The sequence below is a fragment of the Lagopus leucura genome, unplaced genomic scaffold (genome assembly GCF_019238085.1).
Source record: "Lagopus leucura isolate 7727_CA_CO unplaced genomic scaffold, USGS_WTPT01 Super-Scaffold_73, whole genome shotgun sequence".
In the NCBI taxonomy this organism is placed as follows: domain Eukaryota; kingdom Metazoa; phylum Chordata; class Aves; order Galliformes; family Phasianidae; genus Lagopus; species Lagopus leucura.
The window spans coordinates 86038362-86052316 of record NW_024962252.1 but is presented as its reverse complement, the minus strand read 5'-3'; the positions used below and the strand labels follow the sequence as shown (position 1 = coordinate 86052316).

Sequence of the window (13955 nt, the reverse complement as noted above, 5' to 3'; positions counted from 1 at the left end):
GAGTTGGGGGGTCCCAGACCTGGATGCGGCCCTCCAGAAGGGACCTAACAACTCTAAGAAAAACCTAGCTTGCTTCAGGAAATTCCAGCAGCCCTCTTCCATCCCTCTGGAGGACGAGGATGGCCCACCTTGACGGGATCAAGGCCTCATTCACACCAAACACCTACACCTTCACACCTCTCAGCTACAGACACGCACCGCAGGGCTGACAGCAGCGGACACTGCCCATACCGCACTCGCACAGCCCCCGACGTGCCCCCGGACACCTACAGCCCTCACAGAGGAGTCGAGGGACCCCGACCCACGCCCCCTCAGCGGCCGCCCGAGAGGCCCGGAGCGCGGCGGCGAGGTCTGCCCCGGCGGCACCCCGTCCCCTATAGGGCCCGTCCCCCACCCCCAGCCCCGGGCGGCGGAAGTGTGTGTAGGGGGCAGTATAGGAATTTCCTGTGACGTCCCGGCCCGGACTCCATTAGGCTGCAGCTGGGCTGAGAGAAGACAAACCCAGCGGGCAGCGAGCGGAGCAGGCCAGGCGCCCGGGGCTGCCGGGCGGGGGCTCGAGGCAGCGGCGGCCGCCATCGCCAGAGGGAGCCCCGAGCGGGTGGCGGCGCTGCCTCCGGGACCCCCGGGGGCGCAGGGCCCCGCTCCGCCTCCCCTCACCCCCGCCGCCCCTTGCCTCCCCCCCCCCCACCCTTCTCGCCCCCCCGGCTTCCCACCACGGCCGCTCTCGGCGAGGAAACTCTGGCCTCCGCTTCCTCCTCCTCCGACTCGGACACCGGCGGAGCCTCCCCGCCCCCGCGGAAGAAAGCCCGGGCCTCCCCGGCGGCGGCGGCGGAGGGAGCAGGAGAGCCCGGGGCTTCCGCGGGCAGAGCAGGCCTCACCTCGTCCCAGTCCCCCTCGCTCCCCGCCGGGCTCGCCCCCGCCGCCGCCCCGCTCCGAGGCAGCGGCAGCAGCACGAGCAGCGGCGGCAGCGCCATGCAGGCCAACGGGGCAGGAGGGGGCCAGCAGCAGCAGCAGCAGCAGCCGCCGCAGGGCCCGGAGCTGGGCTGTCTGGGAGCCCAGAACGGCGAGGCCTCGGCGGGCACGGCCGCCGGCGAGCAGCTGGCCCACGCCAACGGGCTGCTGCCCTCGGCCAACAGCGGCGGCGGCAGCCCCGGCGGCCTCAGTGTCAACAACGGGGTGCCCGCCGCCGGGGGGCCCGGCACGGCCGCCGCGGAGCTGGGGGGCGGCGGCGGCAGCGCCCTGAAGAAGAAGAAGCGGCTCTCGCAGTCCGACGAGGACGTGATCCGGCTGATCGGGCAGCACCTCCACGGCCTGGGCCTCAAGTAAGTGGCGGCGGGGGAAGGAGGGGAAGGCGGCCGGGCACGGGCCCTCTGCGGACCGGGGCGGCGCGGGGAGGGGAGGCGAGTGCCAGGGCAGCGCTGGGGGCTGGCGAAAATGGAGCCCGGACGCGTCGTGCTCCCCGTGCCGCTCCGCTCGGCGGGCCGGGGCGGTTCGGGAAGGGACGGCAATATGGAAGCCGGGCCGCTCACTGATAAGGCGGATCGATAGCAACGTGTTAGCGGGGGAGAAGTTATCGGGTACGCGTAATGGAGCCCGCGGCTGGGCGTGGGGGAAGGCTTCTCGCAGATGAGCTCCAAGGTTTCGCTTGTCTGCTGGCAGCAACCGAACTCGGCCGAAACGGGCTGTTGTGTTCCGCTGCAGAGCCTTCGTCCCCGCCGATGGCAAAGGTGTCAGCCCCGTGTTTTGTTGTAGGCTAGGAGCAAGCGCGTTGACTCCCTCTTAAAATCAGAATAGGGGAAATAATTTTACACAGAAGAAAGGTGAATCTGAGAATTTAATCGCGACGTTTGCTTTGTGAGCGAGGCTCAAACCACCGCATCGTGATTCTGGAATAGGAGCCCTGCGAAGCCTTCACGTAGCTACTGCAAAACAAGTCTTCAAAACACAGTGGGCCGGGTCAATTATAAAGAACTTAGCACGCTAAATGAACTGCCCCTGACACAAGAGGCAAGTTTACAGCAACAGGCAACTCGTGACTGTTCATAGACGGCACCACAGTAAATAAGCTATTTTTAGTGTAAAGGGGGGGAGGGCTGCAGGTCCGTGAGTTTGTTTATTATATTTTAAGGAGCCAGTCTTTTAATACAGGCCTGTTGCAGAAGTGCATAGCTCTGTGCTCGTTTATGGGAGGCGGGGGGGAGGGGGGGGAGGGGGGGCAGGGGTTGACAGCCAGTGGCTAACAGCTGTAGTCTGTCTCTTCCTTCACGAAGGCTATCTGCTATGCAGGGCTGGCTGTTTGGTGGCTGGTAAGTCACATCCTTCATGGTACTTCAGTGAAGCTCTCAAGCTAATTGACTACTTGTTTTAGACATAGGCAGCTGCTTACACGTCTCAGGCAACTGAGATAACCTTTTGGACAAGCATCTGAATCTGGTGGTAGTCTTCTTACTTTAATAAAGTTACTTTTAAATGTGGTTAATTGTTATCGTAGCAGGCGGTATATTTGTGAGGGTGAAACTGGTCGGGTTTTTTTACACTGTATCTCTCCTGCAGCCAGACTGTTGATCTTCTCATGCAAGAGTCAGGATGTCGTTTAGAACATCCTTCTGCTACCAAATTCCGCAATCATGTCATGGAAGGAGAATGGGATAAGGTAACGTAGGGCTTCTAGGACTGTATTAACCAATGTTTAAATTTATAGTATCTGTGAGAGAATTCAAAATCCACCCTCCTTATATACTTCTTTTTTGTTTGTTTGTTTTTCTTATGCCGATTTCTGCAGGCAGAGAACGACCTGAATGAACTTAAGGCCTTAGTGCATTCTCCGCATGCAATTGTGGTAAGAGGCACACTTGAACTCTTTCAGAGCTGTATAGTTGGGCTAGTTGAATAGCGTGATCTTTCACTATGGAGTTAGTTCTTATTTTCTTTGTCGTTTAAGCAGCTTGCATGCTATCTCAAAATGTACTAATCTTTTCACTCTTTTCTAGAATGTGAGATAGGAAACACCAAAGTATTAAGCCTAGTATTTGTTTTAGTGAATAAATGTTGTTAAGTATACTTAAATGATGAAATATAGATCCTCTAACAGGCCTAAAATAGGTCTGTTTCCATGGAAATTGTCTGTGTTGAATACTGATTTCAAACTTGGAATCCTTCTCACAGTTGTTGTATTTATTGGAGTTAGGTTTCTCTTAAAGAAAGAAAAATCTGGAAGTAAAGATGCAGTAACGCAAATGTAGAGTTGGCATTGTCATGGCACATCCTGGGAATATAGAGGCTGCTATAGAACACGAACAATACTGTTGCTTTTCCAGATGGCTTCTAAAAGAGCAAATGTATTTGTATTGCTGTTTGGGATTTTATTTGGAGCTTTTTCTCTTTGGCTGGCTTTTTTCAAAGATGAACCTAGAAATAGACGTTTGCAGATCCTGTGACTTGACAATTACAATGTCTGTTGTTATGATTTCAGTTACTTTGAGGAAAGTGTTTCTTGGCTCTCTTTTTCTATTTTCAGATCAAAAATGATTACTTAGCTCTGCAGACTGCCTGTTCTGTTGCGCTTAAATGTTTATTCTAATGAAATGAAGTTAGGACAACTAGAGTCGCTTAGGGAGAAAAAAGTGGCAGTGCTTTTTGAAGTGCCTGTGACTGTAAACAGTGAAGAATCAGCTGATGGCTGCTTAGCTCTACTTCTAGCTGATTCATTTGTTGTCAAGACAATTTCCTGTCCAGTGGGGGAGGGAAAGAAAGAGAACAGGAAGTGAAGTAGGAAAAACAGATGTTTAGCAAAACATAGGAGAATTTTTAAGAGAAGTTTACATTCTGCGCTATTGATCTGGCCAAAACATGACAGTTCCTAGTTAGACCAGTTGTTCATTTTTTCCTGTTTCGGACTTGAGAAAATGAAGCTCTGTTCCTCAAATACTTGAGAGCATTGCATGCAGTTCTTGATTGTCTGTAAGCGCTGGAAGTTTGAAACTGCTGCATGAAAATATGAATGTGATCATTTGAAGCAAATTTTCTCATGTTTCTCCCTTCAGAAGTTAAAAAGTTTCTTACTATTAAAGTGTTTCTTGTCTCTAGGAGTTGAGAGTTTTTAAGTGTCTGTCATTACTGTACTTTTCAGAAGAAATTAATTTGAGGGAGGAAAAAGGGAAGCTTGTTTTCTGCTATTTTGATCATCTTTGAAAGCATGCCTCTGTTCTTTAATGTTGATGTTTAACTGCTTTAATAAAACTGGTTACAATACAGATAACTGATGTAGACTGTTACCTGAAAAAAAAAAAAAAAGAAATAATTTAAGTTGTTCTCCTGTGTCTAAATTTCATATAATTTAAAACAGATAACTTCTAAATATTAGATGTCTTTATTCATAAGACAGTGATAGTTTGCAAGGATAAGTACAATTCTCTCCATCTTCACGCCCTTCCTTCCCCATTTTTTATTTTTATGTGGGTGAAGGGATGGGTAGGAGTTAGTGCAGTCAGCAACTGGAAACCTAGTAAAAGGCTGTTACAGGTAAGGAGAGATGCTTTGTACTCTGTAGCTGTTCCAGACTGCAGCAAAGTGAGAGCTAATAAAGATGATAGATGTCTTGATTAAGGAGAGTGCAAACAAGATGATACTGCAGGTAACTATTCAAAAACAGAAAATGAGATCTTTTAGGTTTGAATTCTGATCTGTTACTCATACAGTGTGACTCAATGCATACATGCAAGAAGAATGAGGACCTAAAGTTTAGATGACACAGTATATAAAAAACTAGGATGCATATTTTGTGTGTGTTTTTTTTTTCTTTTTTTTTTTCTTGTCTCTCAATATGGCCATGTCAAAATAATGGGGGTATGTACCTGCTTTTGAAATGTCTGTTCAGTGAAGGGGTTATGTATGTACTTTGAAAACTCTACTCCTGTTTTAATTGCTGATTTTTATAAAGTGCTGTAGATTCTACAGTTGAAAGCACTGGAAGATGAAATGGCTGCTCCCCATTTGTAAACTTCAGATGTGTTTTTAAAAGCTACTTGTGGATGTTGGATGGGGAGGATGTGGATGGGGAGAAGACAGTCTGCTATTTATTTCTGTTTTCATCAACACAACTGAGTGCTGTGTATTAGCAGTATAGCATGCGATTAGCCATGTTTACTTTTCCAGCATGTAAGATACAGCTGTCTTGAGACAAACTTCAGACTTGAGTCAAGCATAATAATTAATTTTTTTCCTTGGGTAGCACTTAAAAAATATCAGTTCCTAGTTAGCCCAACATTTTGCTTACTTTTGAGCTGTGCAGGCACATTTTAACATCTGTCTTGGGGAACCAACTGAATGTGGGATAGAATCTAGATATCCTATGTCTATAGTTTTAATCTAGAATATACTTCACAGTTGTGCACTTTACTTTTTTTCCCATTTACTTGAGTTTTCCCCAAGTTCTGAAAGTATACAGCCTAGGAATGCAGCATAGAAAGTTATTGACTAGTGTCAGTGAAGTGCTCCACCTGCCTGTGTGGCAGCTCTCTTGCATTGAGAGGTGAGCTCCATTTAAGTGACGTGATTTGATACACTGGATGCCTTGTTCAATTCTGTAGGGCAGAAAATATTCAGATCTTTACGTTATCAGGTCTTACATTCAAGTTTTGGACGTAACAGTTGTTAACTGTTTGTATTTATTAGCGTTGTGGTTTTACAAGACTGTCCAAGTGCTAAAGATAAAAGTCATGGAAACCAGGGGCTTAGTGCTGCAGGCCTGTAAGTAGATAGCTACTGTGTTGAGAATATCTGTTGAAACATCAGGTGATCACTTCAACATGTCTTCTGGTTACCTTTTTTTCATTTCAAAGAAGAGTTGTTTCGGTATTTTGAACCATAGGCTCTTAGTACAGTAGAGTTGTCAAGATATGCAGGTCAAAAATAACAGTAAAATCTAACCCTAAAATTATGTACTTATGCATCCTGGTATTTAAACTACTGAAGATTTACTACTGTAACCAGTGTCAGAAAAATCTTATTTTCTCAACTATAGTAGGATACTTGTCCTGTCATCTTCAGTTGTTTTAACCTTTAGTTTGTGCTGGTGAATCATGCTGCATGTCAGGCTTCCTAGAACTTTAGGTTCTGCAAGGGGCTTTTCTGCTAAACATGAGTGTTAGTAAATAAAGGCTGTAGTTTGGGTGTACATACTCTGGTTTTGCTTTCTTCAAACAAAACCAGCAACTCTAGTTCTATTGAATGTCTGTGTTTTGCCTCAGGATGACCAGAGGCCCAGCCTGTACTTAAATAATAACCTCTAGAAACAGAAGTAATGTACTTTATCTTCATCCTGACTGTAGCGTTGAAAGACAGGGTGAGAGGGTGTTAACTGAATGAGAACAGTCAGGCTGGTATGATGAAACTGTTGTATTGAGACTCTTCAATGTTTTTTTGTAGACTGAAGAGACTTTTCTATCATTTGCTATAATCTTAAGTGGTGGTAGTATCTGGATTGAAATTGTTCAACAGTAAAAAATGTAATGATGTTGAATTTCCATTACAAACACTGAAATGGTAACAACAAATTCCAGGCATTTCCATTATATTCTGTGTGGTGTAACTCAAATTATAGTAATTTTCATTTCCATTTTTCATAAGGCAGCTAAAGAATATGGAAAATGAGCAAGTTGTACTTGGTGAGTGCACTGCATCTGGTCAGTTTTAGTTTCATTGAGATAAATGATGGGATTTCTGCTTTTGAGCTACAGTTGTCGATGTACCAAACAGTTCTCTTTTCTTCATAGAAGTGATTGTTTAGGTTCTAGAAAAGTTGTTATGCTCAAAGTGGTCTTATCTGCCCTGAGAAGATTGTATTGGAAGTAATTAGCTGTTGTAGGGCATATGAAAGTAGCTGAGAGAAAGGGAAGACAAAACTCAGTTATTCAGTGAAATGTTTGTCAGGCAAGAGACAAGAGTTGCACAGAAATAAATAGTGGGAAGGAGTGTTTTGATATACACACACATGCACACAGGGGGCAAAAAAAGAGACTTGGAAGGATGATGTCACTGGAATCCTTCTGCCTTGAGGAGAATGCATTCATGGTATTGTTTGAGTATGCAATAGGGTAAGTTTTGGAGCGCTTAATAGCTTAGATATAATAGTTTTCCTATTAACACTTCAGTCTCTGCCTTTATGCTGTCATTATTTTACCATGTGAAGCCGTTTATCTTTTATTCTGATTCTCCATTATTTTAGCAATAGCAGAAGTCTATGGTACTACATGTTCTGAATGCTTTGTATTCCCAATACACAAAATGTGCACCTGGCACTGATGACCCTTCTTGGGAATTGTATTTTCTAAATCAAAACTGAAATTACACTTCTGTGGGTGACTTGGCAACAGTATTCTGCATGGTAATATTCCTGTAACAGTTTCATGGCACTGTTGAAATTGGCACTGCAAAAACTGGTTTTTAGGGATTTTGTGTGTCTGTCTGTATAAATTGTGTTTTCTTTCCTCTGAAGAAGTGAAATTAACATGTTGCTCTCTAGAAGTAGAGAAGAAAAGAGTAATTAAATACAGGTACTGTTACTACATTTAAGAGAGAGATAACAAGAAATGAGTAAATACTACGTGCAGTGACCTAGAGAAGAAGAATTGAAGGAATTATAGTTTTTGTTATAAACTGGAAACATCAGACTATTTTTACCTTTTAGTGATCATCAGTGTGAGGTGACAAAGGAGTGAAAAAAATGGTACGTGACTAGCAGCCCAGCTCCTCCATGCCTCCTTCTGAGCATGTGCGCAGCTGGGAGACGAAACTCCTAACCTTCCTGCTGCTGCTGAGTGCGCAGACAGCGTGAGGCCTGCTGGCCTAGTGGATGGGAGCAACCACTGAGGTTGGGTTTGGCTTTTGGCTTTTGTTTTTGTTAGTTGGTTCTCTACCTGTCACCCAAACATAAAAAGAAACTGTTGTTCCTGGAGGAAAAAGACAACTGTACAGCGATGCTCTATTTTCATGTTTTGTTGTAAGATTCCAAATCCAAACTAACTGAAGAGCTCTATAGGGGATGTAATACAGGCATGCCCTTCGCATACAGACGGTAGATAGTTGAGGCTTCACGAAGCTTTGTGATAATGATATAAGACTGTATATGGAAATGTTATTCTTTTGCAGAACTGAAAGTCTCTGGAAGTTAAAACTGCTTTGTTCTCTAGCTAAGACTTTACAGATTTGAAACCTTAAACTTCTGCATAAGCTTTAATAAGACAGAGATATCTTAAACTTCCCAATTATCCCTTTCCTTAAGGAGGCCAGCAGTCCGTCTGAAACTAACAAGTAAACATTGACCAAATATGTGCATGAAAATAGTGAGGTGGTGCTCGAGATCTGACAAAGCAAAGGAAACTGGTGGTTGAATTTGTTTGGTGTGTTCCTTACAGAAGCAAATATGATTTGCTACACGTGATTTTTATTTTGTTTTTCACTGATATGTGTATGAATGTAAGTTTTCCTCTTTAACCTGATGACTGGAGACCTCTTATCCCTCTGATAAGTGCTGGCAGTAACAAAGATGTGCAAACACTGAATAGTTTTGTCCAGAATTGGTCAAGCTGTCTAAGAATTTGGTATAACTGTAAGTTTCTAAAGAAAAGGCCTGCTGTTTTTTAACTCCACATACTTTACTTGTTAGAGTAGTAGGGTTAATTGTTTACTTAAAAACAAAACAGGAAAGAAAAACTTGGAGGAGGTGAAAGGAAAATGATGAAAGAACAAGAAATAAAGTGATTCCTGAATTTCGGAAACTGTTATTTATTTTTATTCTGTACTCTTGAAAATTGATCAAACACCCAAGGAAAACAACTGAATGTGGTTCTACAAAACAAGACCTCAGGCAGTGTCAGTTTTTTTTATTGCCATATGTTACACAGCTATGCAAACAATCCATGTCAGCTCCTTTGTAAGCAGTATGAGAACTTGTCAAGTTGGCTTCTTGTGTTCTGTGCTGTCATGTGGTCTGTAGTATGTGACTAGTTGCTTTTGGGCTTTTTTTCTTGAGCTTTTCTTTCTTCTTGGGCTTTTAAGTTTGGGAAGCCTCTCTAATTCAGGGCTGGAAGAACAGTGACTGAAAAGAATGTGAATATGAAATGGAGGCAAGTTGAAGGGGGGATCTGAGAAAGGAGGTAGGAGGATGCCTACATCAATAACTTAACTGCAGCAGTGTTGTTGAAAATCCAGCAAAAAGAAATTGAGTGATGAAACATTAGATATAGCTGTGTTTCTGAAGGGCATAGTAGAATGGTGTCTACTGTTCTGTTTAGGCTCAAACGTTTTCTGAAACTTCAGTCAACCTTTTTCCCCTGACTGCTGCTTTCTGTCATGTCAGAGGATGAAGTTTTTGCTGCTGCAGCAGAAGTACCTGGAGTACCTGGAGGATGGCAAGGTCCTGGAGGCACTTCAAGTTCTACGCTGTGAACTGACGCCTCTGAAATATAATACAGAACGCATTCATGTCCTCAGTGGGTAAGTGCTTGGACTTGGAGAGGACTTTTTGAAGAAATACTGTAGCTTTTATGGTAGCTTGTAGTGACTTTGTAAGCTCAAACTGCATTAAAGCTATTATCCTTTTGATAAATAATCTGTAGTGAGATGCACTATCTAAAGCGGTGAGTAAAGAAAAAGCATTCAGTAGATGATGTTATATTTTTAGATGCATGCGAGTTACTTGATATGATTTTTGTACTGGAACCCAAGCAAATACATATGCATGTATGCTCATTTGATCTTGAGAATTATTGGTCTGTTATCTTATAACTAAAAAATATGCTTAAGTTGGTGAATTTAGTCTAGATTGTACTTAGATGAAAATAAGGTATTTTTACCTTTCTGAAAACAACCCTCTTGGGGCTCTTTTTATTTTCTTATCTATTGACAATGTAGGTGTCTGTTCTGAAATATGTCTGTATTCTTTGCCTTTCTTCCTATCATTCTAAGCTTAAGTAACTTGCTTCCAGATAATATATTCTGAAATTAAGAATGTTATATATCATGCTTAAAAGTGGAAAGAATGATTCCAGAAAGAGGTGTGTTGGCGTGTGTGTTTTGTTTGTTTGTTTTGTTTTTAAACAGGTATCTGATGTGTAGCCATGCAGAAGACCTGCGTGCAAAAGCAGAGTGGGAAGGGAAAGGAACAGCTTCCAGATCTAAACTTTTGGACAAACTCCAGAGTAAGATATTTGAATGTTTAGAGTTTATTTCCACCTCTGTAGTTCAAATGCATACTACATAGTCATGTATCGCAGGAAATTAATTCTAACTGCATTTACCAGTTGTTGGTTTTCTTGTAGTTCTTTATGTGCCTCTGGGTTTTGGTCTTTGAGAGCTAAAGATTAGCTGTAATTACTTAGTTCTGTTGCATGCATTAATAATGTAATTTAGTGATGAATTCCTCCATTGGGTCAGGGGGAAGTTTGATTTGTAAATGCCAGCTGTAGTGAGAGGCTGAAACTGTCCTAGAACCACTGTGAATACCAGCAGTAGTTAACAGTGATCTCAAACTGCGCTGTGGATTTCAGTTTCTCCTCTGGTTTCTTGTGGCTTGTGTAACACCATGGATTTTTGCAGCTCTGACACATTGTATTCTTCATTTTGATAGTCTTAATTGAGAACTTCTCAGATGAGCCCAACTGATGCTGCTTTATAATCTGACAGATTTTGTGAAGTACTGGGTTGTGAGTGAGCTTGTGTAAATGATGTTTGCTTGCCAAGACAGCATATACGGTAGCTGTAAATATCTTACAGCTCTGTTTTCCAGAGACTCATGCTTGCCATGTCTACAGGTATACATCTGGAATTACAAGCTGTGTGCACTCTTTTTCGGCAGCTTTTTGCGTTATTCACTGAAGTCTCTTCCAAAAACACTCAAATCAATAAGTGCTTTTACTTTTAACTTGGTTCTGATATATGTATTTTTCAACAATTTTTTTAATAGCATACCTGCCCCCCTCAGTGATGCTTCCTCCAAGGCGTTTACAGAACCTGCTGCGTCAGGCTGTGGAACTACAACGGGACCGGTGCCTATATCATAATACCAAACTAGACAGTAATCTAGATTCTGTCTCGCTGCTTATAGATCACGTTTGTAGTAGGTAAGAAGCCCTTTCTACTTGTAAGATGGATGGCAATATCTTCCCTGTGTTTCTTAAAGTAATTTAATTGTGCCTACTGTTTTGAGGGTTGTGAAAATGATTCCAATGTGTTTAACAGTTCTGGGAAAAGGCAGGCCTTATAAATTGAATGGTAGAGGTGGAACTGGATACATTCATACATTGCGCGTATGGAAGGCTTTGGTAGCTGGATATGAGGCAATGGTGCCATACTTAAACTTCAGAATTGTAATTGGGTGGGTATGAGTAGGATATGTTTTTATGCTAAGCCTTAGCTACTTGTTTGCTCCGTAACTTTGGGCAGCCATTCTGTTTATTAGTCAATACATGACTGCCACATTTTAACTAGGCTATCACCAGTACGTTAAATAGGTTCTGCCTTCAAGCTTACTGGGATGAAAAAAGCCTACTGAAGCACACTAAATAAAGTCAACTTTTAGCTTTTAATGGTAAACAATAAGGTGCTTCTAAGATTTACGGGTTGGGGAGCTGAAATATGCAGTATACACTTGTTTAATGTCTAATGTGAATAAAAAAAGTTTGGGAAAATAGTTCTTAATAAGGTAGTAAAAACTGAGGATCTCTTCTACGTGCATATTGGTGCTGCTTCTGGATCCTTAAAATGCCGTGCTCTAGACAGAAGCAGGAGGCTCTTGTTGTGGTGTATTTTAATTTATTTTAACAAATACCTAATTTGACTGGCTTTCTTTATATACTGAAAACTTGGCCAAGGATCTAAAAATTCAGTGTAGTTTTTTTTTTTTTAGAAAACTGGTGTAATACAGTAATTCAGGAATGAGGGTTAGAACACCTGCAAAACTGAGCCTATAGACAGTACCCTTCTATGTTTTTCCTTTTTCATTTCTTTTCTTTCATGTAGCGGGCTAAAACTTGGGCTTACATGAGACTTTTTTTGAGTCAAGGTTAGTTCATCTGAAAAGTTAAATTACTGTCTGATGAACTTGCTTTTAGAGATCTTATGAACTTGGCTGCTTTGAATGCTTAGAATCTATTTTGAAAGATACAGGCTTTTGTAGTACTTGCTTGTAACCATCTTAAGGTTTTAAAATTAATATATCTGGTACTTTATTCAAGTATGTGTTTTTAGATTGTTGTTACACTTTGTCTGCTGCATCACGTTGTTCTAGTGGTTTCTCATGTGCATGGACTTCTGACTGTTGCTCATTTTAAGAGCTATTGGAAGTGATCAGATAAAGGAATTGTGGCTTTCCCTACTTCAGAAGTGAGTCTTAAAAACAAACTAGCAGAGTGGTTTAGTCTTTTCACAAGCCCATAAATAACAGTAGATGTTCTGTAGAACATCAGTGTGTTTAATCAAACCTTAAAGAGCTTAAAGTCAGCTGTAAAAAGTGTGAAGGTGGACTAGGTAGAACTGGATACCACATGATAAATGTGGACTCCTATTCCACTGATCTGAATCTACTTGCTAACATGAAGGTTTGGCCAAAATAATATTTAAAAAAAAAAAAAAAGCAAAAAAAAAAAAAAAAAGCAACAGAAGCTCTTCAAAATAAAGGCTTCCATTCTGTCCTCAACTCAACCTGTTGTAACTACCTATTGCAGGGGTCTGAGATCAGTATGTGATACGCTGTACATGCTGCAATGCTTGGGCATAATGAGGTGAGTTAAAGACAGTGGAAGCCAAAATTTGATTAAACTGACAGATGCAACAGTAGTCTAATAGTTTAGACAACTTAAGTACTGTAACAGCTAAATAAACACTGACAACTTTCCTTTTTTAGTTGGAACTAATGTTTTGGACTTCTGGCAATACTTTAAGCAAGCATGCTTACAAGTGCACTAATGGGTAGAATGTTTGACTAAATAACTTCACAAGGGCAGGTGGTAAGAGAGAGGAAACTGCTGGGAGTGAAGGTGATACATGGAGTCTTACTGTGCATTCTGTTTTGATAATAGATGCTATTGGAGGGGGGTGATCACTTCCATATGTGGGTCACTCTGGAAGTAATGCCTTCTGTTTATGTACAACAGACACAAAGAGCACAGTAACACTATTTGATAGAGTGAGTTCTCAGCTACAAAATGCTATCTGTCAACACAGCCACCTCCATGAGCTATGCATTTTTGCCAGTGTTAAACAAGAGCCTGCATGCTGCACTCATTGAAGTCTGGCTGCCTGGAACATGGCTTGTCTTTCACATTGCTGTTACTACTGCTGAAATGCGCTGCGCGCCACCTCGCTGTGCTGTTATTCACTGTTTGGTCTCCATAAATGCTCAGCAAGCATTGATGAATGTCAGTGGGCTCGGTTTTTTCTGCGTGGAGGAAATCAGTCAGACTTCTTTGCTCCGTTCGCGCTTCCATGTCAGATGCCATTGTGTCAGAGTGTCCCTCTGCTGCCATCTGTTGCACAGCAACAAAAGGTAGTGGAATATGGGTGGGAAGGTTCCACCTCTACTGCCATACCACCACCACCTGCCTCTGATGTTGTGAGCCAACATAATACAGTAGGAGGCATTACTTTGGGAGCAGCCCTTGTGTTTACATGTATGAATTTTTACTTATTTACTTATTTTTACTTGGAAAGCCTTTAGGTGGTTTTTGTTTTCCCCTGGAATTTTCTAGCTTTCATGTAAATACACCTAAGTCTGAATTCATAGTGAAACCTGAGAGAAATGAATGCTGTTGCATTTCTGCATGCTTCTAATAGGCTAATGCAGCATTTTTGAAAAAGAACTCTTGTAGAAGCTGAAGAATAAATCTTTCATTCCACATACAGTGAAAAGTAGCTGTTAGTAGTAGTTAAATTTAGGGTTCTGTACATGCAACAGTGGA

General features: G+C 42.4%; 1 protein-coding gene across 2 annotated transcripts in view; it reads left to right on the top strand.

Moving 5' to 3' along the window:
- The first annotated feature begins 972 nt into the window (after positions 1-972).
- WDR26 (WD repeat domain 26) overlaps positions 973-13955 on the top strand; it is a 28104-nt gene continuing 15121 nt past the window's right edge. The window contains exons 1-7 of one of the 2 annotated variants that reach the window (XM_042891839.1): positions 973-1322; positions 2554-2653; positions 2783-2839; positions 9359-9495; positions 10102-10199; positions 10964-11120; positions 12723-12779. In XM_042891839.1, the coding sequence (XP_042747773.1) occupies positions 973-1322; positions 2554-2653; positions 2783-2839; positions 9359-9495; positions 10102-10199; positions 10964-11120; positions 12723-12779 (956 nt within the window). The remainder of the gene's footprint in view (positions 1323-2553; positions 2654-2782; positions 2840-9358; positions 9496-10101; positions 10200-10963; positions 11121-12722; positions 12780-13955) is intronic. The other variant, XM_042891848.1, reaches the window with a different exon arrangement.